Consider the following 22,707-nt stretch of genomic DNA (forward strand, 5'->3'; position numbering starts at 1 on the left):
GACCAGGCACCTTCTCTGAAGTGCTATGAACCCATTCTGCCACCTCCTGAGGGTCCCCAGGCTGTGAGGTACCTCACTACCCCTGCCCTTAGCATGAGAAAACCTTCTCTGTGCCTGCCAGGTGTCAGCTCCTGACTCAGCCAGCCACAGGAAACACAAGCACGCCCTTCTCACCCCATCCAGGTTCCACTCTCCTTCTACAGATAAGCAATCGGTACAGTCCAACCGCCGAGCCCTCTCTGCAGCCCCACAACGTCCAGCCCCTGTTCCACTGGACACTCACAGAATTCATAGGTTTGCTACACATCACCTTACCAGTTTCACCTCAGCATCACCGCTCCATGGACTTAGATACATTTATAGTGAAAACAAGCAGAGTTCAATTGACAAAGATCAGAGAGTTGGGAAGCAGCAAGTAAAATTAATGTAAACAAATGGTTACGTAAAAATAAAATCCTAACACACTTCTAGAGCTTGAACTTAGATAACCAAATATTCCCGGTCTCACAAAGGATAGCTCCCCCAAATCTCTCTCCCAGCATGAAACACCCAGACCAAAGATCATCCTCCATTCATAAGACAAGGAGCTGTCAGTTCGTCCAATAGATGAAGGATACCTGGGGCCAGATACCTCTGGACCTCCAGATATAGTTCCACGCATCCATTGTCTTCATTTGAAAACAGGGTACCCCCTATTGTTTGCTTGTTTTTCTTGTATCAAATCTCCTCTGGAGACTTCACAATCACTTGATTAGAATTTTCCTCTGTTGATTAGCATCCACTGTGAATAATTACTCACAGGCAGATAAGCGTCTCCTGCCTGAAAGAAACTTGTTTATCACTTTCTGGTGAGCAGCCCCAACTCACAGACCTTAAAAGCATCAATTTCAGTATAGAACCATAGCACCTTATATATTATCCATCCAATCACTGTGCAATGCTTATGATGAGCCGTGTGACACAGGTATCCAGTAAAGGCTTTACATGACACCCTTTGATTATATAGAGATCAGATCCAGGGAATCCAAGGTAATAATTGGAGATGTACCAATCTCCTAGAACTGGAAGGGACCTGGAAAGGTCATTGAGTCCAGCCCCCTGCCTTCACTAGCAGGACCAATTTTTGCCCCAGACCCCTAAGTGGCCCCCTCAAGGATTGAACTCACAACCCTGTGTTTAGCAGGCCATGCTCAAACCACTGAGCTATCCTTCCCCGATCCTGTAGCCTAAGTCAGTGGACACCCAAAGGACCAGGAGTCACACCCTCATCTCCCATTGAAGTCAGCCAGAGGTTAGTAACTTTCAGCACTTTGCTGTTTCAGGCCCTAATTTTGAACAGCAGCCAGGAAATCTCAGAAACCTCACAAGAAAACCTAATCTTAGTTGATTTTTTAGCCCAAAGAATTTCAAAGGAGGCTGGATCTGGAATGGGGAACTCCAGAGTGTAATCCAACCCCAAATGGAACTGCAAACCTTCTGGGGCGTATTTGTCACTAGGTCCCTTCCTTTCATTTTCAGCACTCGCCATCAAAGTGTTCCTTGTCTGGATTTACATGAGGCTGCAAAGAGCTCTTTCTGAGCAGAAAGGCTTCTCCCTGAGATACAGTCACCAAACCCTGTCTTGTCTCTTTTCCTTTTGGGGTTTCTCACAGCAAATTTTCTTTTGAGTGGCAAAGAGAAAAAAAGAATCCTTTCAATGTCCCCCAGTGGTGCATTAGCACCATGAGCATGCTGGTTTTCTGGTTATGTTGTGTGTTGTTCCCAGTGGTAACGCAGAGTTATTTATAACTAGCGCTGGTTGAACAATGGTAAGTCCATTTCACAAAGCAAGTGGGAGTTTTTTGTTTTCTTGATTTTTCAACACACACATGAAAAGTGAAAGAAACAAAAATATTTTGCTTTTCAAAATAAAAAATGACCATTATTCAGTTCTTTGTTTTCCCCTTTCCTTCCCTTTATCCTCGTCCTCAGGCCTTTCCTCCCCTCTTCCACTTTGTGACTGAAAAGCCGGGGGGGGAGGGGAGGCAGGGGGAAGGAGACAACCAGGAAAGCAAATGAAAAAAAACCCCAAAAAATCAACTTCAGTTAAAAAAAAAACTGAACATTTTCCAGTTGGGTTGGGTTTTGTTTTGTTTTGTGTTAAAAAAAAATTTTTGAAAGTGTCCCATGAAAATAAAAAAGGCCAGTTTTCACTGAACAAAAGTTGCAAATGAAATGGTTTGACCAGCTCTGCTTAGAACGAATAGTTTATCATTAATATTTTCCCCAGCTGATACATTTGGAGGGGGGAGGGAGGGCTGTGACAATACAGCTGAAAGCCATCTTGTACCTGAAGCAGCATGTGCTCCCACTGCACGTGGTCCAGGGAATTCTCTGTGTTTCCTATGAAGCAGGAGGCAAAACAATAATGTCAGCTAGGTTAGCAAGAAGAGTCGTCCCAGGAATCTCCTTTGCAATCAGTCCTTCGAAAACCCCTGCTCTGCCAAGCTGTAACATGCCTGCGCTTTCAAGGCTAAATGGGACCTACGCCAACGTTCTTTGTTGGACCCACAGAAAGTATCATGTTATGTACCCTGCTGGCATTTCTATTCAGGGTCAGTCAACCCACCAGGAGTGAGATGCTGAGCACTCCCAATTCCTTTTGACTTTAATGGGAGCTGAGGGTACTTAGCATCTCAGAAAACTGTTCAGCACATCAGAAGACTGGGTTTAATGTGAATACAAACTTTTCCTGCATAATAAAAGATTCTGGACTTGATCCTAACTTGATGTAAATCGGTGTAGCTTCATTGAAGTCAATGGAATTATACTGATTTACATCAGCTGAGAATCTGGCCCCGTTTCTGAATGTCCAGCTCTAACCTACCCTTCTTTAATGTCGGCACAAGGCAGTACTGGGGACTCTGTACAGCAACAACTAGGGAAGATACAGCTCATTTTTAAAATCTTTTTTTGACTATCAAACCCACTTGAACATTGTGGGGTCTGACCTTCATCAGAAACATATCGGGTTTGTGCTCCACGTAGGGTCTGTCATACTCCACAGAGACTACACTGGCACAACCACGTCATTGGAGTTCTGCTGGCATAACCCCATAGTGTAGATGCAGCTACACTGACTGAGGAGGTCAATAGATTCATACCACTGTAAAATTGCTGAAAGACATTATTAGGCCCATAATACCTAGAGTCTACATGGGCACCCACTTGGCCAACCTAGCTTTTATGGCTCAGGCTTCCTTACAGAAAGAAAAACTCTGGGTTTTTAATTGAATCACCCTTGAAAGTAAACATGGGGTTTAATTTTCAGAAACATTCAGTTTGCAAAATCAGACTATATATGGAACCCCAAAATATTTCACTAACCTCCAACTTCATGTGTAATTCACCTTCCCAAACATTAACCTAGCAAAGGTGTGGGGGGAACTGCTGTAAAATTTCCATTCAGCTGAAACCTTCCTGGCCTGATTCTGCCCGGATTGAATTGGCTTCAGTGGTTTAACTCTAGATTTAGCCCAGTGGTTCACAGTTATCCAGATGAAGGAAAAGTGAGGGCCTAGAAGCCCAATTTCAATTCCCACTGTTCCCACATACTGCAACAGGAATGGCACACACGTGTCGATACGGCTGCATTTTCTGGCTTCCCTTCTATGCTCCATGGACCGCACTCCTCCTAACTAGCACTTTACCTTCAATGTACTGCAGCAGAGATGGATCTTTACTCCCACATCTCACCCACTGCTACATGGATATTTTGGTGCAGGGCCTGTAGTAACTGCAAGGCAGCACATCCGTGTCCTTCTCCTGCATAAGGACGAGGCTACTACCTGTCAGCGAGAGAGAAGAACAGGCTAAGTTTGGTCAGCACAATACCAGTGTGGTCCTGAAGGAGGGAATAGTTCAGACTCTCTCATTGTGGAGACCATACAACAGAGTTGTTGATTCTACTGCAGTGCCTTCCTGAAGAAGAAAGCATTCTAGCTAGTACGAGGATGCAGAACAGTGCGCCTCAGGAGAGGGCAGAGACAGAGAGATCCAAATCATACACATTCCTCAGCCTGTCTACAAGCATCTAGCTAGAAAACCCATTTTTATAGTTAACTGTCCCACTTCACATTCCACAGAAAACCTATTCTCATGGTCTACTCACCAGGAGTCGTGCCAGCAGCCCCTGGGGTGTAGGGAGTTTCACTAGGGAAAGAAAGAGAATATCATGAATTCTGCCAGACTTTCAGAGAGTCCTGCTGATGTTATTCACCTAGCCATTTCCAACGTGCCCACCAATGTTGAATGCAGCTGATCATAATTTGCATTTCCATAGTGCTTTCAGTCTGAGCTTCTCAAAATGCTTTACAGCCATGAATGAATTCCATCTCACAGCACCTCTAGGAGATTGCCATTAATTACTCCTTCATTTCACAAGTGGGGAAGCTGAGAGAGAAAGATCAGGTGATTTCCCCAAGGTCACATCAGAATTTTGGTGGCAAGCTGGGAACAGAACCCACATTTCCTAGCTCCATCCCATGGCCATGTTGTAATCACAAGACCATCCCTCATTTTAGCCTTCTCATTGCAGATGAGAGAACTGGAGCAGACTGAACCTGTTCATTGCGTAGTGTGCCTGGAGAGAATAAATGAAAGAGTTTCTGTTATAAACCTGGTCCACCGTAGTCAAGGCAAGCAGCTTCTTCTCCTTCCTGCTGCTTTTTCTCAGCCAGCTCCCTAAGGCATCTGCAGAGAGTCTTCAAAGTACCAGTGTACTGAACTGGCACCACATATTCGAGAAGCCTTGGCCATAACACCTGCAGAGAAGAGCGAGACTGTTCAGTACGCAGCTATTTCCATCCCCCCACCTCCAATATCCTGCTGTCGGAATCCCTCCCTCTCATGTAGCTTGTAGCTTAGCCCCCTGGGGGACCTAAGGGGCAGTTGCACTCAGACAGTGGAAAGAATGAAGAGAAGATCTCTGCAACATGATTCCTTCCAGTTCAGTTGCTTTCTATCTTTTCTCTAATGTGAACCACTTACTCCATGATGAAGGGGTCACATCCCTGACATGAATCTGACATGCTGTTCCTCCATTATGCTGACTGTGCAAAAAGCTTCCTTGTGGGGAGGTACAAGGAAGATAAGGAAGAACGTCCCTATTTCAAGAAGCAGTAGCAACAGGTCACTTACTTGGGTCATTCCAGTGACCGAGGTGTCCAGACATTGCAGGATGTCAGTGCACAGGGTTTGGATCGTGTTTTCTTCCGGAATAGCCTGGGTGAGAAGTGTTGTACCCTGCTGTGAGACAGCTCTATAGAACTTATTAGCTAGTAGCAAGACACTGGCTAGAGAATCAGTGTCCTTCTCTTACAAAGCCATCATGAACATTGACCTATGCCTGCTTTTATATTGCACTGGAAGTGCACAAACATCTGAAGGGAAGAGAATAATGGAAACTCTTAACTGGTGGGTCAGATCCCAGGCTTAGGAAAACCCTAAAGTGAAGGGAATGATTCTCTGAACACAAGAGTTTCAACAGGGTTAATTTTCTTTAAATTTGAAAACTGTTTCATCTTTTTATCTCTGAGGAAAACATTCAGACTCTGCCCAGTGGAAATCAATATGCAGAACCAGGGGGATCCACTCTGTTTGTTCTGATGCCCCAACCAGCTTGGTCATTCTGGGTGTAGTGAGTGTGATTCTATCAACGGCCTAATTCTGCTCTTACTTACACTGGACTAAATATTGATTGACTCTACTGATTTCAGTGTAAAGGAGAGCAAAACTGGCTCGAGGAGAAAAAGCAGCCTTCCTTAAGATGGGGTGTGTGTGCGTGTGTGTGTGGAAAAAAGGCCCTTGGAGAGTATTGCCACAAGCTCCAACTTTGAAGAAAAGGGGCCAGGCAGAGCTAAGATCTTCAACAACTTACTGTAAAGTTGAACTGTTTATGTTAATACAGATCATGGATCCAATCATGGAGCACAAAGTGTCTGGAGCCTCTGGCTGTGTCCATGGATAGAAATACGGATTGAAGACATTTTTAAACTAGTACATGTAGATTAGAGCATGTAGTGAGGGAAATATGCAGCAAGCTTTTCCAGGCTCTTGACAGTCTGGGATGCAACCTGCATAACCTCGGTATTTTGCTGATAGTTTATGTTTGCTTCAACAGCCACCGAATTGGGCACCATTATGTTCTCTGGAGAGTCTATTGAAAACAAAGAGATGTGCTTTCTTGTACAAGAACATTTCACTGAAAAATGGTGTTTTCAGAATTTTCAATGACTCATCAGAGGGTTGAGGAACCTAGATGACTCTGTTAGATGTAAATACCCAGTGTGAGAGTCTGATCTGTTACACTAGTATAAATCCAGAGTGACGCCACTAAAGTCAGTGGAGTTACCTTGACTTTACACCAATATAACTGATCAGATTCTGGCTCTAATCCTTCAGTCCAGTTGTCCTTGAGTCAAAACTCCCACTGAAGGCAAGGGGAGCAGTCAGCATGCAAGAATGGTAGGACCGAGTCTTAAGTGTTAAGAAGTCTCCTTACTAGTTTGCTGGTGGACACGCTGAACTCCGTGAAAACATGTGCTACCATATCCCAAGCTGCACAGTTCTCCACACTTTGTAAGCTGAGCAGCCTCTGGATGAAATGAAGAACTGCCTTCCTCACCTGCAAGGGCAGAGATGACACACATGAGTTATTGTTATCCCTTCTGACTGAAATAGGAGATAGGATATGAGAGTCCTTATGCTTTTGATTTGATCTCCTTGGCTTATAAACATGGATCCATTTAACACAGTCAGGATAATGACATGCCTTCTCTAGTCTGCAGTCTCTCCTCTGGATCTGAATGAAAGCTCCACCCAGATGTCCATTCATCCCATATCATTGAAAAAAAAATTGAAATATTTCACTGCTCCACACAATCTTACCGTAGCATTCTGATCACTGAAAGTGGATTTCACTGCCTTCACAATCAGACACTTTTTCGGTCTTGTCTCGGGCACTGAAAGATAAGGAGAGGTGTACAGTACTTCTTTGTTCCACACACTCACTTTCCACATTGGAATGAATCCCGGATTTCAAAAGGCCCTATTTAAGAGTAATACCAAGCTTCTCTCATACACAGAATCAATGGGGAAAACATAGGACCAGACTCTGGTCTGAGTTACACTAGTGTAAATCGAAAGTAATTCCAGTTCTATAAATAGTGCCATCATGCTGCCATGATGGAAATAGTATAAAAGAATTAGATAGACTGAGGTCAATCTGTGTTTAACACAGTCTAACAGAACTCAGAATCTAGTCTACAGTGTCTAATACTGACGATTATCGAGTCAGGGTATTATTTTATTTTTGATTATCGTTAATGTGCATTAGCCCCAAGTCAACTTCTGTATCTGAAGTTGAAAATACCTTGGGCTACATTCAGCTCTTAGTTGAACCTGTTGATTTCTGTGTGGCCATAGGGGGTAACTTAGGCAGCATTTTGCCCTTAGTGGATATCCAGACCACTGGTGACTGTGTGTTATAGAGATTCTGTGCCCCATTTGCAGAGGTGATGAGACTGTTACAGCCCTGCTGGGCCTACAGAGCCTTGGTTCTTTAGCTCAATCTATAGTAGCTCATGCTTTAGCTCTGGATCAGGGCTGGCTTTAGGCCGATTCCCTGATTCTCCTGAATTGGGCCCCGTGCCTGACAGGGCCCTGCACATAACTGGACCCCACGCCCAGTGACCTTTAAATTTTTACTCACCCGCAGCGCTATGGGTCTTCGGCGGCACTTCAGTGGCGGGTCCTTCACTCGCCCGGTCTTCGGCAGCACGTGAAGGACCCGCTGCTGAAGTTCCACCAAGACTCAGAGCGAGTGAAGGACCCGCCGCCAAGTGCAGCCGGTCTCAGGGCACCGCCCGTGAGTACAAGCCCCACAAATCAGGCCCCGCACTTCCTAAAGCCGGCCCTGCCCTGGACGCCCCAACTCAACCTCAGCATGTCGGCCAAGAGGGCAACTGGCACAGTTGCTCCTGTGTTACTTACAGTCAGCACCAACAATAGCTCTGAGCAGATTCAGAGATGCCACACGAACAGCCTCATTCTCAATCTCCAGCTGCGAGTGCAGAAAGGCTATCAGATCATCAGGAGAAGAACGGGCTGCAAGGCAAGAAATCACGTCCTCGCTGATGACAGAACTCTTATTGTTACCATACCTTACAAAGGTAAGGAAGTTACAAGGAAACTACTGTGTAACTCAGAGTTTCTTCCCCTTACCTAGTTGAACTACACAATGGACCAGCTCTGTGTGATTTTCCATGCTGAGCGGCTTAGCTTGAGAACAGATCTGTGGGAAGAAGGGAAATGGTCAAAGAAAAACTAATCAGAAGCAATTGAAAAGAAAATGTTCAATTAATTTCTAAGCTTCCACTTCCTACTTGTCCAACTAGAGGTCTGAACCCCAGGTGGATGGTACTGAATGCACAGCAAGAATCAAACACAATGTCCAATACATTAGATGAGAGAAGCTAGAATGTTTTGAACGGCAGAGCTCATCGAATCAAGACACAGCCACAGTGTTTACTGTACAACTCTGACTCCCCCTGATAAACGGCTTATGGTAAAATTGCTTTACAAACTGAGCTGGATATTAGCCAAGAAAGTGAGACCACTACCTGCTTACTCTTGAGCCTGCAGAAATCAGTAAGGCATGAGGCAGTCCCCAGGCTCTGCACTATCATTTCATAGATTTGGATTGTTAATATGCTTCAGATCTGCTGTGCCTAAGCTCAAGGGATCCAAGCAAAACCACCCCTCACCTGGTTGTGCAGAGCACTGCAGATGGCTTGAAACTTCCCGTCAGGGAGAGGGATCTTATATTCACCAGAGACCTCCAAGAGCTGGCTCAGACTCTGCAACAGAGGGTGAAAGTCAGATGGTGGCACACACAGGAGCAATATGTAGTGACTGAAGCAGATTCAGGGGATTCATGGATTCCAAGGCCAAACGGATTATTGCCATCATCTAGTCTGACCTCCGTATAACACAGGCCACAGACCTTGCCCAGAATAATTCCCAGAGCAGAGCTTTTAGAAAAACATCCCAATCTCTATTTAAAAACTGTCAGTGAGGGAGAATCTGCCTCGGCCCTTGGTAAATGGTTGTAATGGTTAATTATCTCACCATTAAAAATGGACACCACATTTCCAGTCTGAATGTGTCTTGCTTCAGTTTCTAGCCACTGGATCAAGTTACCCCTTTCTCTGCTAGACTGAAGAGCCCGTTATAAAACATGACTCCCTCATGTAAGATATTATAGACTGTCATGAAGTCACCTGTCACAGGATAGGTCCACCCCGTCAGGGTGGTACCAGGTTGTGGAGGAAATGAAGTAGATCTCGGGCGGCCCAGCTGGCCTAGTCTCCTTAGCCACCGCAGCAGTCCTGACTCCTATGGCAGCATAGCCTAATGGTTGGGATCAGCGCAGCAGCCCTTCAGTGAGGTTCCACGGCCAAACAGCCTGAGTCTGTAGGGCTCCCTTCTAGGTATAGCAGTGCGCCTAGTGGCCAAAGTCAATGGAACCACCCTTGGCAGCAGAGCAATGCGGCCTAGTGGCCAGAGTCATTAGAACCACCTTTGCAGGAGGGAAGTGTTGCCTAGTGGCCAGCCCTTCTCCACTGGGTCCTACGTATTCCACAGGTCCCAGGCCAGGGCCCTGTCTTGCCGCAGGGTATCTGCCACCAAATCAGCGGGATCCTTCCAAAACACACCAAGTCAAAGCCCAGTGCCTCAACTGGATCAATGCTTAGTCTACCTAGGATACTTTCCACTCAGGAATTCTGTGGTCTCTCCTCCATCTCTGGCATTGGGCGGTTGGGGTCGGTTGCAGCCACAGTCTGGCTGATCTCTGAATCCTGGAGCACTGGCAGTCTCTGCAGGAGCCTCCAATGCACCCAGGGCCGGCGCCCATTTAGGCGAGCCAGGCAGTCGCCTAGGGCGCCAGGATTTGGGGCGGCATTTTGCCTGGAGGGCGGCAGGTGGTTCCGTGGACCTCCTGCAGATGTGCCTGTGGAGGGTCCGCTGGTCCAGCGGCTCGTGGAGCATCCGCAGGCACGCCCGCGGCAGGTCCACCGAGCCGTGGACGGACCCTCCGCAGGAACGCCCGCGGAGGTCCACGGAGCCGCGGGACCGGCGGCAAATGGGTAGAGCCGGCCCTGCGCCTAGGGTGCCAAAAACCCTGGCACTGCTCCTGAATGCACCTCTGTTTCTTCGGCAGCCATCCCAGACTGAGCTGAGTGGCTCTCTTTAATATCCTGGTTCCAGCTGAAGCATGCCCAGCAGAGATGAGGGGCCATGGCCTCCTTAACCCATAAAGTATGATTATCCCGTGTTGAACCAATGTTGGGTAGCTAAACCCAATCACACACCCTTTTACTTTCTGTTTGTTAAACTAAATAGATTGAGTTCCTTGATTCTACCACTGTAAGGCATGTTTTCTAATCCATTAATCACTGTGGCTCTTCTCTCAATCTCCTCTCCAATTTATCAACACCCTTTGAGTTGTGGGCACTAGAACTGACACCGTATTCCAACAGTAGTCACACAAGTGCCAGATTTAGAGGTAAAATAACCACTGTACTCCTCCTAGAGATTCCCCTTATTATGCTTTTCAGCTTTTTTGGCCACAGCATGAGCTCATGTTCAGCTGATTGTGGTGATCATGATGAACAATCTTTTTCAGAGTCACTGCTTCCCAGGACAGCATCCCCCATCATGTATGTATGGCCTAAATTCTTTGTGCCTAGATGCTCACATTTACATTCAGCCATATTTAAATGCACCTTTGTTTGCACCCAGTTTACCAAGTGATCTAGATCTCTGTGAATCTGTCCTCGCCATTTTTTACCACTTCCCAATTTTTATCTCATCTCCCAACTTTATCAGAGATGTTTTTATGTCCTCTGCCAGGTTATTGATAAAAGGTGACAATCGAATTCTCCTTTGCTGCTTCAAGCTTCCAGAATGTCTCTGATGCCATCTACAGATTTTACTATATTGAAGCAGTTCTGTAGTGCTCTGATGCTATCAAACAAGTCCATCATGCGTTGGTTCCCTCCAAATCATGGGTATTTCAACCCCAAAAGTGACCACATACTGTACCAGAAAGCTTCAACCAACAGAGATGGTGAGTAAATATCACTACCAAGAAGTTATAGCTGTCTCGTGAGTTCATTTACAACAGTGTAGCCGCACTGAAGACAGAATATGGCCCGTTAATTCTTGCTCATGTGGTACTCAGGGTAGATGAAATAGAGAGAGAAGGGGAGTGAGACAATATCTTTAATTAGATTATCTCACCCACCTTGGCGCTGTTGGGACCAACATGGCTACAACAACACTGCATAGAACGGGAGGTGAAATAGACAGGCAATGCTTTTAGATCCATCTAGTTACATAATCCAAAGCAATCACCCTCAAGCCTCCTTAGTATTAATTTTCAGCCATTGACCATTGGCTTGGTACTGACCAGAGACAACATATGGCAGACCATGCTCTGAGGAGCTTATGAACTAAAAGAGAGACGCAGAGTTGACAGGATGTACTGGGAAATCATGAGGGAGGATCTTGTTGGGGAGGGGGGCAGGTGTTTTGTTTTATTTCCTTATCATCCTCCCCAGGAAACAGAGGATGCTTTTCATAAGAGGCATTTACCTACAAATCTTCTTGCCTGGCTCACCATGTGTATAAACCCAGAACTCGTGTGGATATTTATTTTCTAACAAGTCACTGTCTCAACCAGGAAACCCCACTGGCAGCAAATTCCTTGTGCAGTTCATACATGCACACACATAGACAGTTACCTTAAGGAGTGGTACTCACCTTGGTGACGTGAAAAACATCAGTGTTTTCATTATATTGCTCAAGGAGCCATGAGAGGTGTTCAAATATCTGATCTTGATACTCCTCTTTGTGTAGCAGGAGGCTCATCATGGGACCAAGGGCTTTGATGATAGCCTGCTTGAGCTGCATAGATGAGACACAGAATTTATGTTCCTACTAATTCATTCAGTATCATCCAATGGGCACACCTTTTCTACTTCCAATGCCTGCAACTTCCCTTGTTCCACTCTAGGAATGGGCCTATCTCAATATTTCCTGGTAAAGAACCGACTCGTAGGGTTGGTTTCAGGATTATATCCTAATGCACCTCACAACTATACCAGGTAAAATATTCCCAGATTAGTATGCGTTCTAGGCCAACTCATCCCTGCTGGAACTCCACTGGGGCTGAATGGAGGAATTAATTTAAGCCACTATCCCATGTTTATCTGCACGTTAGGTGCATAAAACTAGAATCCATGTACACTGCGTACTGACAGAATTTCCATGATGTGGTGACATTATAAATGTTTGGGTTTTAGATGTTTTACATGACACTCTGTTCCATCCAAAAGGACCTACCACTAAATGCCATCATCACAATGAGTGTCAGACACATAGAATTTAACGTTACAATTTCTGCTAAAGGTTTAGAGAACCAGCAATTCTCACCTCCGGCTCCTCACAGGTCAGCCAGTTGCTGGTCACATGAGTGTAGACGGAAGAAAATGATTGCAGAGTCGCAATTGGCCCACTTTGGGGAATGAGCACTTTTCCCAGTTAGCCAAAAAGAGACGTACTGCCCTTGACCATTGTTCCAGAACTGCATGGACGGAGAGAAGACAGGCAATGTGAAAAGGACACATTAGTAACGAGGAGAAGTTGCTTTATCCATGAAGACACCCAGGCCAAAAGTTTACTACAATTCCATGGCAGCTACTGCTCTGTTCAGGACTAGACGCTGAAATCCAACATCAATTTTGAGCTATTTCTCTTCCCCCCATTCCGTGTCTTGTTTCTCAAAAGGCTTTTTAATTTGCAGATCTCTCAATCTTTTTTCAATTACCAGCATCTGAAGACAATTTTTTCTCCTTCCTTGTTACCTCTTAATTAGAGCTGCTTGAAAAACAGTTTAAATTAAATTAAAAATCTTTACTGATGGTGATTTTTCTTTCAAAATTGCAAAGTTTAAAAATCATTTCTATTTTTCAAAAATCAAAAAAATCCAGCCACCTCTTTAGATACTCAGAAACACTGGATGCACACTTCCTGATCAGACTTGTCACTGACATTTTTCACATTTGTTTTTCATCAAATTTGGGGGAAAATTATGGAAAATATAATTAAAAATCAAAATATTTCAGCAAGCTCTCCTCTGAACGACTCGTGTCCTCTGCAGTTATTGTTTATTTAACTCTAACACTGGATGATTTTATCTCGAGTTACAGTTTGTCTGAAAGATGTTCAGTGCCCCTAACTGCCATTGGCTTTACTGGGATTTGAAGGTAGTGGGGAGCACTTTGCCCTAAAGGTAGGTGTATCTAGTGTCCTTGCTAAGAAGAATTAGGCCCAATCCTGTTGTCTATGAAGTCGATGGCAAAATTCCCATTTACCTCAAAGGCACAGGATTAACCCCTTACTGAGCATCACCTGAAAAGCAAAGGAAGAGAGAAGTGGAGAGGAAGAGAAGACAGAGAAAGAGGGTGAAAGGAGATGATGATAAAGAAACTAAGAGGAGAGAATGGGTGAAGGAGTGGGAAATGGGATTTTTAAATGTACAGTATTGAAATCTGTTCCCTTCACCTCCTCCCCCAGGAGACTGCCGGCAGATGGGCAGCTTCAGCCTTTGTGTCTGTTTATTTTAAATTATATCCATGAGTCATAAAGGGCTTGAACTTACAAATGCTCAGTGCCTCCTGCAAAGTACAGAGCACTCTCAACTTCACTGAGTGCTGCGGGAGCCAAGGAACGCACCACCTGGTGCAATCCAGGGCAGGGAGCACAGTTCAGGGCATGTTTGCAAACTTGGTCAGTCACTCCAATCTGTACCAAGACTCCCTAAATATCCATTTGGGGCACCTGCTGGCACTTACCACCGCAAAATGCTTGTCTCAGCCTGCCGTCCTTGACGAACTCCAGCATGGAGAACATGGTGTTCAGGGTCACTCACAAAAGGGATACACTTACGTGCTGCAGAAGAGAAGGAAGATAGATAATCGGCTGCTCTCTGCCTTCTTAGAACACACTTAGAAACACTGAGGGGCAGGATACTATGGGCTCCTGGGTCATTTTGCGCTGCGTAAGCAGAGCAGACTGGCTTTAAAGGAGCCATTGAAAGCCAGTGGGGGATTCACCCTGAAGAGAGGAATCCTGCACCAGTGCACAGCTGTGCCCGATGCTCAACTCACTCCCAGCGTAAGGAGAGAGAGCACTGGGGCCGGATGGGAAGTGGGGTGGAGAAGAGCTCCACTAGACCTGATCTTCCACTCATTCCCATCCTTAAGGAACTTCAGTTGGGGGCAGAAGTTAGAGCTTCCACTGCCGTCTGACAGCTCATGATCTGGAAGCCAGAACTAGCAAGAGCAGTGAATCCTTTGTCTCTCCACACACGCACGCACACACTCAAGCAGAGCTCTGTTTAGCTGCAACATTTTTAGGTAGAGAGAGTAATCCCCTGTCCTTAAATGAAAGACGATAACTTTGAAACAAAAGATGGAAGTTACCATACCATAGGCTGATGACAGGTTGGCCAGCGTAACTAAAATAAACTCTTCAGGCAGCTTCGGTGGTTTCAGATGACAGTGTAGCTCATACATGACATGATCAAAATAGCAGCTTGCCAGAGTCACTAACGTGTTGCTAGCTGCCACTTTTACTTCAGTTGTTGCTTCCTACAAAAAAAACAAAACAAAACAAAAAAAAAGAGAAAGACTGAAGTAACTGAAGCCGGTTGCACTAGCCAGAGTTGTTTATATGAGTCAAGATCTTATTTCTGTGCATAAGTTCCGAATGAACTCACCCAACTTTCTGCGGATACAGTCATTAGTCATAAATATTCATTGAGTCGTTTGGCTAAACAATTTTCAGCCTTCGAGTTGCTTGCAAGCTGCTTAGTTAGACTATTCATTATTAGCTCCTTGTGGGTGGATGACTGGTCACCTTAGTCACGTGATATTTTGCCCTGCCCTGCCCTGCCCTGCCCTGAGGAGGTAGTGAGACACAGACAGCTTCAAGATATTCAGAGAGCTTTCCTGGAATAAACTGTCCCCCAAAAGGAGGCTGACTTCCTTTGGAAGAAGAGAGAGATTTTTCCATGGGTTTTCCTGCTGCCAAACTAGATTCTAAATCCAATGCTGCTGCTTTTGGAGATAGCTCAGATTCTGTCTGTCTGTCTTAGAGCTTTATACTGCCACTTATCCCTATAGTATCAGAGCGCCTCCCACATAACATCAGTATCAAAAATGAAATCCCTAGTAGACTTTGGGAAAGACGTGCTCATTAAGAAACCACAGGCTTTCCCAAAGTCTCTGTGTCTGAGATCATGTGTCTCGGGTCCTGATCCTACAAAGTACTTAAGCACATGTGTAACTTTCACATGTGAGTTTTCCCATCTTATGCATGTGCACAAGTGCTGTCTAGGACCTGGGCTTTGGTCTGGAGGAAGGTGTGGGCCTCTAACAGAAGAATACATTTTCATTTCAGTATATAGTTTACCCCCCCCCAAAAGAGAGTTTTAATTAGTTAAAGCTTTGGATCCTTTGATTAGTAGCTCAGGAGAACTAACTTACCTGAGTCTCTCTCATCTGGTCTGAGGCTAGGCTTACAATGTTTTTCACTAGCCTTATCTCTAGGCCCCCGGTGTCCTGCTGTAACACCCCCTCCAGGATATAGTAGATGGCTACTCTGTTTTGCTGGGGACAAACCAGAAAAGAGAAAAAAAAATTCGGAAAAGTTTTTCTTGATGACCACACAGTAATTTGACAAATAAGCCCCTGCCCTAAAGAGCTTCCAATCCAAACATGAAATGATTAGCCCAAGTCTTATCAGAACAGAGCCGGTCCGTGGCCAGGAAGAGAATCCATATCTCCTGAGTCATTATCCAGAGTCCTATCCCCTAGGCCACACTGACTCCTCAGCCAGCATGCTCACACAACTACTCCATTGACTTAATTGGTGTAAAACATGCCATGCCCTCCATAATCACCATATTAGCAGCACTTCAGAAGCAGCCGAACAATTGACATATTTTAATCTTCCTGCAGAGAAAAAAGCCAGAAGAAGCCTCCTTCACTGCCCCCTTCTCGAGTTTCATTTATTGAAAACAAACAATAAAAAGGAGCCCCTTGCCCTTGCTCTAGCCACTCCAGACAGAATTGGTAAATGTGTAATTACAAAATACCCAACTCCCGCAGTAAGTCCTCAACAGCTCCTAGCGGAAATTAGCTCAGCAGTTAGATCTACATGGACAGTCGCACAGTTAAAGGTGTCTTTTATGAGGCCCTTCAGTGTAGAAATTCACAGATGATACTAAATATGGGGGAGTTTAGTATCAGCTGGGACAGAAAAAAAATAAAGAGGGACACAGAGAAATTAAAAACCTGAGCAGAGAACAAGATTCCTTTCAGAAAACTGCAAACTAGCACATCTGGAAAGGATGTAACTGACATAATGGGAGGGAGAAAAGTGGGAAGCAACAAGTGCCCTGGGGGTGACAGTGAAAAACCAAGTCAACATGTATATGCAAGGGGTGACGGCTACCACAAAGAGCCATGTGGGTTCGGTCTTTTCACACAGGGATCATGGCACAAAGCAGGAAGATGACAGTTCCTCTCTGTTCATCTAAGGTGTGACTGCATCTGGATTATTGCATTTTCTAGCACCACATTCCCAGAGAGAGCAACAAACTGGAAGTAATTCATGGAGAGCAAAAAGAATGCAGGGGGGTGGCAGAACTGACTTCTGAATAGAGCCCTGCAACCTGACCCAAATCCTATGGGACCTGACTACAGGCATCAGGGTCAGGTTGGATGAAAAAACAACTGGCTCTTGGGCTCAGGTCAGGTCGGCTCTCCTCCTTTAGCTCATGGGATCAGCACAACAGGGGGCAGTGTCAGAGGATGAAGCCATCGATGCACATCGTTGCCGCTGCGCCAGCTCCATGAGCAGGATGCAGTGGCAATATCTGGTTTGGGGGGAAGGGTTGGGACCAGGATGGAAAATGATTCAACCCTCTCAAGGTGAGGTGAGTGGGCTTGGGGCCAGTTCAGGTTGGGCTTCAAAACTGGGCCTGAGCAGACCTCTACTTCTGAAGACAGAATGAAAGAACTGCCAAAGGCAGATGCGGCAAAAGGAGAACTATGAGGGAGACATGATAATACCATACAACTATATGTAGCCTGTGAACATCAAGGAGGAAGAGGAATTTTTTAGGCAGTGATGAGCTCCATCTGGTTCGCACCGGTTCCCGAGAACCGGTTGTAAAATTTAGAAGCCTTTTTAGAACCGGTTGTTCCAGGACAAACGGTTCTAAAAGCTTTAAATTTAACAAAGGCTAGGCAGCTGTCCACCCGGCCCGGCCCCAACTCACCTCACCCTCTCCCCTGAATGCTCCACCCTCCTTCTCCTCCCCTTCCCCTGCTTCCCGCGAATCAAATGTTCGCGGGAAGCCTGAAAAATGCAGCAGGCACGTAAGCTGGGCACGGGGGGGGACAGTGTGTGCATGGCCCAGTCCGGCTCCCCCTGGCCCTGGCCGAGCGCCCCAGCCAAGCACCACCGGTTGGGGCTGGTCCTGGCAGAGCGGCTTGGACCCGGCCCAGCTGGGGACCCGCAGCTCCGGCCCGGGAAGTCGAGCCCCGCGGCCCCGGCCTCCCCAGCCCCGGCCGGAGCGGCCCCGGCTGCCCCGGCCCCGGCCGTGCAGCCCCAGCCCGGGGAGTCGGGCCCCGCGCGCCGCCCGCGCCGCCGAGCGGCCCGCCCGCCCGCCCGGGAGTCGGGCCCCAGGGCCTCGCCCCGTGCCGCCGAGCGGCCCGCCCCGCCCAGGCTGGGAGCCTGCGGTGCTGGCCCCAGGCGCCGCCGAGCAGCCCCCCGGCGCCGGCCTAGCTGTCCCAGCCCCGCGGCCCCGGGCCCGGCGCCGGCCGAGCGGCTCCGGCCCGGCCCGGGGAGTCGGGCCCCGTGGCTCCGGCCCCGCCGCCGGCCGAGCGGCTCCGGCCCGGCCCCGGTGCCAGCCGAGCGGCTCCAGCCCGGCCCAGGCTGGGGAGTCGGGCCCCGCGGTGCTGGCCGAGCAGCGCCGGCTGAGCAGCCCCGGCCCCGCGGCGCCGGCCCGGGGAGTCGGGCCCAGCGGCGCCGGCTGAGCGGCTCCGGCCCGGCCTGGGCAAGTCGGGCCCCGCGGCCCGCCCCCGTGCCGCCAGCCGAGCGCCCAGGCCCGCAAGTCGGGCCCCGCGGCTCCGGCCCCGGTGCCGGCCGAGCGGCTCCGGCCCGGGGAGTCGGGCCCTACGGCACTGGTCGAGGTCCCGGCAGAGCGGACCCGGACCCAGGCAGTGTGGTAAGGGGGCAGGCAGGCAGTGTTCGGTGTGTTGTGGGGAGGTCAGGATGGTCCGAGGGCAGAGAACAGGGGACTGAATGGGGACAAGGGGCCCGGGGGGCAGTCAGGAAGGAGCAGGGGTTGGATGAGGTGGCAGGGGCAGTCAGGGACAGAGAGAAGGGGTAGTTGAATGGGGCAGGGGTCCCAGGGGGCCATCAAGAATAAGAGAAGAGATTGGATGGGGCTGCAAGGGGCAGTCAGAGGACAGGGATGGGTCAGGGGTCCCAGGGGGGTGTCAAGGAACATGGGGGGTTGGATGGGGCATGACCCCAGGGGGCGCACGACCCCCTCATGAGGTGAGGAGGAGGGAACCGGTTGTTAATATTTTGGCAGCTCATCACTGCATTTAGGTAAAAGTAGGAGTAATGGGATTAAACTAAAAAGACATACAATTTAGACTTTAATAACAGGAAAATGCCTCACCTGTGAGACGGGTCTATAAGGTTATGACATAGTCTTCCTAGGAAAATAGCAGAAGTTCAGTCATTAGGGGCTTTTAAAATTAGTTTGGCCAAACCAGTGGGAAATGGCCATTTGGAATGGTTCTGCATTCGCAGGGACATGGACTGGATGATCCAATAGATCTTTACCATCTCTGTCTCCTGGGAGTCTCTATATCTAGGTGACCTGCATGCCAAGGTCATAAAGCCCTTTGGAATGTTCAGAGCCAATCAGATCTCTCGATTGGCTAAACATTCCATTGGTGCTGCTTGAAAAGGAGGCTTCTGCAAACTGCAATCAGAACACACAGCTCCACTGGGGAGAAGCTCCTTCCATTCATTTTTAAATGTCAGGAGGATTTGTTTAATTGAAAATTGTCACTGATAATTTATGAATACATAAGCACTATGTAATACAAGTAGCTCTGGATTAGGCAATAATTTTATTCTTTAAAACCAAAAGAGATTCATCATTAATCAAGTAATTCAAATAATTAAAGTACTAGGAGGCCAAGACAAGCAGTTCGGTTCTGCTCATAAGGGCTAGTGGGGGAGGACAGACTGGGGCAGGGGCTGAATGGGAGTGGAGACCCAGTGTTACAGGGGGGAGGGAGGTTCAGAACCACATAGTGATGGGGGAGGAGGTGCAGAGCTACACAGGGACAGGGAATGGTTGGGTGGGGCATAGAGCCACATTGGGATGGGGGGAGTGGGTATCTGAGTGGGGGTGGAGGAACACATGTGGACAAGGGGTGCAAGGACCCATGAGGGTGCAGGAACACATGGAGGCAGGGGCAGATGCCTTACTGAATGGGAGAGGTTAGGAGTCAGCCAGGGTCTGCATGGGGAGAGCTCCCTAACAATTCCTCCCCGCCCCTCCCAAAAAAACTGTTCCATACCTTTCCCATCCATACCCCGCAACTCTCCAAGTTCACACCCAGGCTCCTTCCCAGCACCACCTCCCTCTCCCTCAGCTCCTCCATTACCCCTGACTCCACCAAGCCATGAGGGGTGCAAGAAATATGGCTCTGTAGTGAGTTGAAGTGAATTGTTACTCAGAGTTCTGTATTAATATGCATAGTAAGGAATCTATTTGTCAAAAAAGATTTCCTCAATCCTTTTTGTTGTCTATTAATACAGACATACTTGCTGACAGGGATTTTGAAATAAATAATTTGAACTGGTGCAATTATATTGTATATTTGCAGAAATGTTAAAATACTGTGCGCATCATTTTTATTTTTTTGTTGCAGAATCCGCCCCCCCGGAAAATATATAGATAAGGTCCCTTCAGTGCTATAATCTCAATAATCTTTCTTATGATGACATGAGTGTTGGTTAGGAATAAGAGCAGGGAGTCAGTTCACTTGGGTTTTATTCACATTCTTTTACTAACTTGCTAAGTGGTGTTGAGCAAGTAACTGACTTCACTGTGACACAAATCATCTGTAAATGGGGATCATGCTTACCATTCTCACAAGGGTGCTGTGAGTCTTAATTCACTAGTGTTAGGTAAGTGCTTTGAGATTTTTGGATGAAGATGCTAAAGAAGGGCAAAGTATTATTGGAAGAGATTACTGCAGGTCCTATAGTGTACTTTTACTATATACAACCCATGTACTCCACTGTGTGAAAACGGACAATGCTCTTTTTATAGAGCATTATATCAGCCTGATCTGTAATAACAGCATTTTGCATGATGGAGGATAGAAGGGTGAATACAGATTATGCTGCTGGTGCACCAGGCCAAGTTCTATACTGAATTACCCCCATGCATTCCCCCAGGAAGTCAGGCAGAATTTGGTGTGGACACATGGAAAGCAGATTTAATTTCATGAAACTGCCCTACCTTATCCTGTTGCAGTTTCTCCAGCAGAACTCTCACAACACTAGCCAGCTTGGTCTTAGCTATAGAGGCAATCCTGAGGGCAATTCTGTCCTTATCTTGGTCATCCATGTGTGCCAGGAGGGAAACAACCTCATTATAAACACCTGAAATTTAATAAAAGGATTTGGCTGGTTACCACTGATAGTAGAATTGGTGCTGGCTTCTTTAATTCCTATCCAGTAAAGATTCTGCAGGTGCCCAAACACTGTGAGGAGAAGACGACCTGGGAATCATGTAAATCCTCTTCCTTCCGCCTGATGACCAGGTTTGTGTGCTGAAGGACCCAGTGTGTTTGGGAGGAAATCATAATGAAGAAAATTTGCTCCTTTCAAGTAGATCCCCATGTAAAATAATCTTCCTTTCACTCTTTACTATCAATGGATGAGGTTTGATAGCATACAGAATAATAATTTATGGCCCAAATTTTCAAAACTGGGTGCCTAAACTTAAGCACCTAAATCCATATTAAGGCACCTACACCCTGATTCAGCATCCTAATCACATGCTTAACTCTAAGCCAACAAAGAGACCTAAAGTTAAGCACATGCTTTAAGAGTTTTGCTTAGTCAGACCTCCCCCATAACATTCAATAGAAACTCAGATTCTCAGGAAAGTTTCCAGGTCCAGAGGCTGTAGGCCAAGTCCTCAACTGGTGTAAATCAACACAGCTACAAGGAAGACAACAGAGCAACACTGGTTTACAGCAGCTGAGGTTCTGGTCATACAAATGGAGAACATTACAACTAATCTATCTGTATGCCTAGGCTTTCTGAATGTGTGTGTGAATAGACTGGATCTAGAAAATACAATGCTGACCCTTACCTCTCTCAGTTACCTCCTGTTCACTCACAAGATTATTCATGTTTTAGTCTTTTTTCACCACTTCCTCCAGTCCTTTCTCCAAAGAGCTCCTGTCCTGGTAGGCAGTTGGCCTCTCAGTCTGTCATGGCCAGGATAGCCAGTTCAGATTATGCAAGCACTATTATGACATCAGTGTGACTGTAGCATACCTCACAATCTGCTGCTGACCAGGTATGTGCTGTAATTACATGGACAAGATCCTCAAAGGTATTTAGGCTCCTAACTCACACTGAAATCAGTAGCTTTTAGGAACCTAAATACATTTCAATATCTGGACCCATACATGTAAGCAGTTCAATAGATGGCTACATTTGCTCCAGTGTAGAATTTCTCATTCTCTCAACATCACTTTGAATTTTGGTTTGGTCCTCTCTCAGTTTACCACACTTTCCAGTATTGGTTTTACCTGAAAATCTGCTCCTGGTTGAATTTATATAAATAAAAGCACCAAACAAAGAAAGAGAAGAAACTGCCTTGGAGAATGCACAGTGACCCTTGAGTGTGGTTGGTTGGTTTCCTCTGCTTTTAATTTGGTTGATCAAAAGCCTGATGAAACCTTATTGAACTGTATTACAAATATTGATTTTATATTCTTTTACAATGAATTGAAATTTATACTTAATTTCCATGTCCTGCCAGACAAATCAACTACATTAATTTTTATTGTGTTTGATACAGTGTGGTGTCATATGTAGAGCCAACTCTTGATTTTGGAAGTTATGTTGCCTTTAAAGCATTCAGAGTGATGACACTCTTTGCAGTAAACCATATGGAAAATAATTCCAATTACATTTGTCCTTTGCTATGTATAACTGTTTTTGTGCCTTACCCTTTCTGATTTTATCCTTACACGTATCTGCTATTCTTTTGTACTCCTCCTTAGTAATTCTTCCGTTTCACATTTTGTAGGATTTCTTTTTGATTTTCAGGTCATTAAAAAACTTACTATTCTTCCTATCTTTCCTTTGTATTGGCAGTTGTGCCTTTAATATTGTCTCCATGAGAAACTGCCAGCTTTCCTGAACTCCTTTATGCCTTAGATATTTTCCTTATGGGTGGCTACCTACCAATTCTCT

General features: G+C 46.4%; 1 protein-coding gene and 1 long non-coding RNA gene across 2 annotated transcripts; both read right to left on the reverse strand.

Moving 5' to 3' along the window:
- Positions 1–3,813: 3,813 nt before the first annotated feature.
- Positions 3,814–4,800, reverse strand: LOC120393086. Its single transcript, XR_005591899.1, has 3 exons — positions 4,658–4,800; positions 4,151–4,191; positions 3,814–3,827 (listed from the first exon to the last, which is right to left on the reverse strand). It is a non-coding gene; the product is annotated as an uncharacterized LOC120393086 (long non-coding RNA).
- Positions 4,801–5,837: 1,037 nt separating this feature from the next.
- LOC120393083 (maestro heat-like repeat-containing protein family member 2A) lies at positions 5,838–21,724 on the reverse strand. Its single transcript, XM_039517695.1, has 13 exons — positions 21,593–21,724; positions 20,732–20,874; positions 15,654–15,776; positions 14,594–14,756; positions 14,053–14,055; positions 12,538–12,688; positions 11,866–12,009; positions 8,805–8,897; positions 8,263–8,332; positions 8,032–8,145; positions 6,928–7,001; positions 6,542–6,664; positions 5,838–6,196 (listed from the first exon to the last, which is right to left on the reverse strand). The coding sequence occupies exons 7-13, from the start codon at positions 11,974–11,976 to the stop codon at positions 6,179–6,181; spliced, it is 603 nt and encodes a 200-aa protein (XP_039373629.1). The 5' UTR covers positions 11,977–12,009; positions 12,538–12,688; positions 14,053–14,055; positions 14,594–14,756; positions 15,654–15,776; positions 20,732–20,874; positions 21,593–21,724; the 3' UTR covers positions 5,838–6,178.
- Between the last annotated feature and the right edge of the window lie 983 nt (positions 21,725–22,707).

The sequence above is a fragment of the Mauremys reevesii genome, unplaced genomic scaffold, assembly GCF_016161935.1.
Source record: "Mauremys reevesii isolate NIE-2019 unplaced genomic scaffold, ASM1616193v1 Contig144, whole genome shotgun sequence".
NCBI classification, from domain to species: domain Eukaryota; kingdom Metazoa; phylum Chordata; order Testudines; family Geoemydidae; genus Mauremys; species Mauremys reevesii.

Coding starts and splice junctions, on each gene's coding strand:
- LOC120393083 (XM_039517695.1), bottom strand. CDS start 11,976: ATGATGAGCCTCCTGCTACACAAAGAGGAGTATCAAGATCAGATATTT. Junction 8,146..8,262: donor CCATTGTGTAGTTCAACTAG/GTAAGGGGAAGA, acceptor CTTGCCTTGCAG/CCCGTTCTTCTCCTGATGAT. Junction 6,665..6,927: donor TCAGTGATCAGAATGCTACG/GTAAGATTGTGT, acceptor CTGCCCTTGCAG/GTGAGGAAGGCAGTTCTTCA.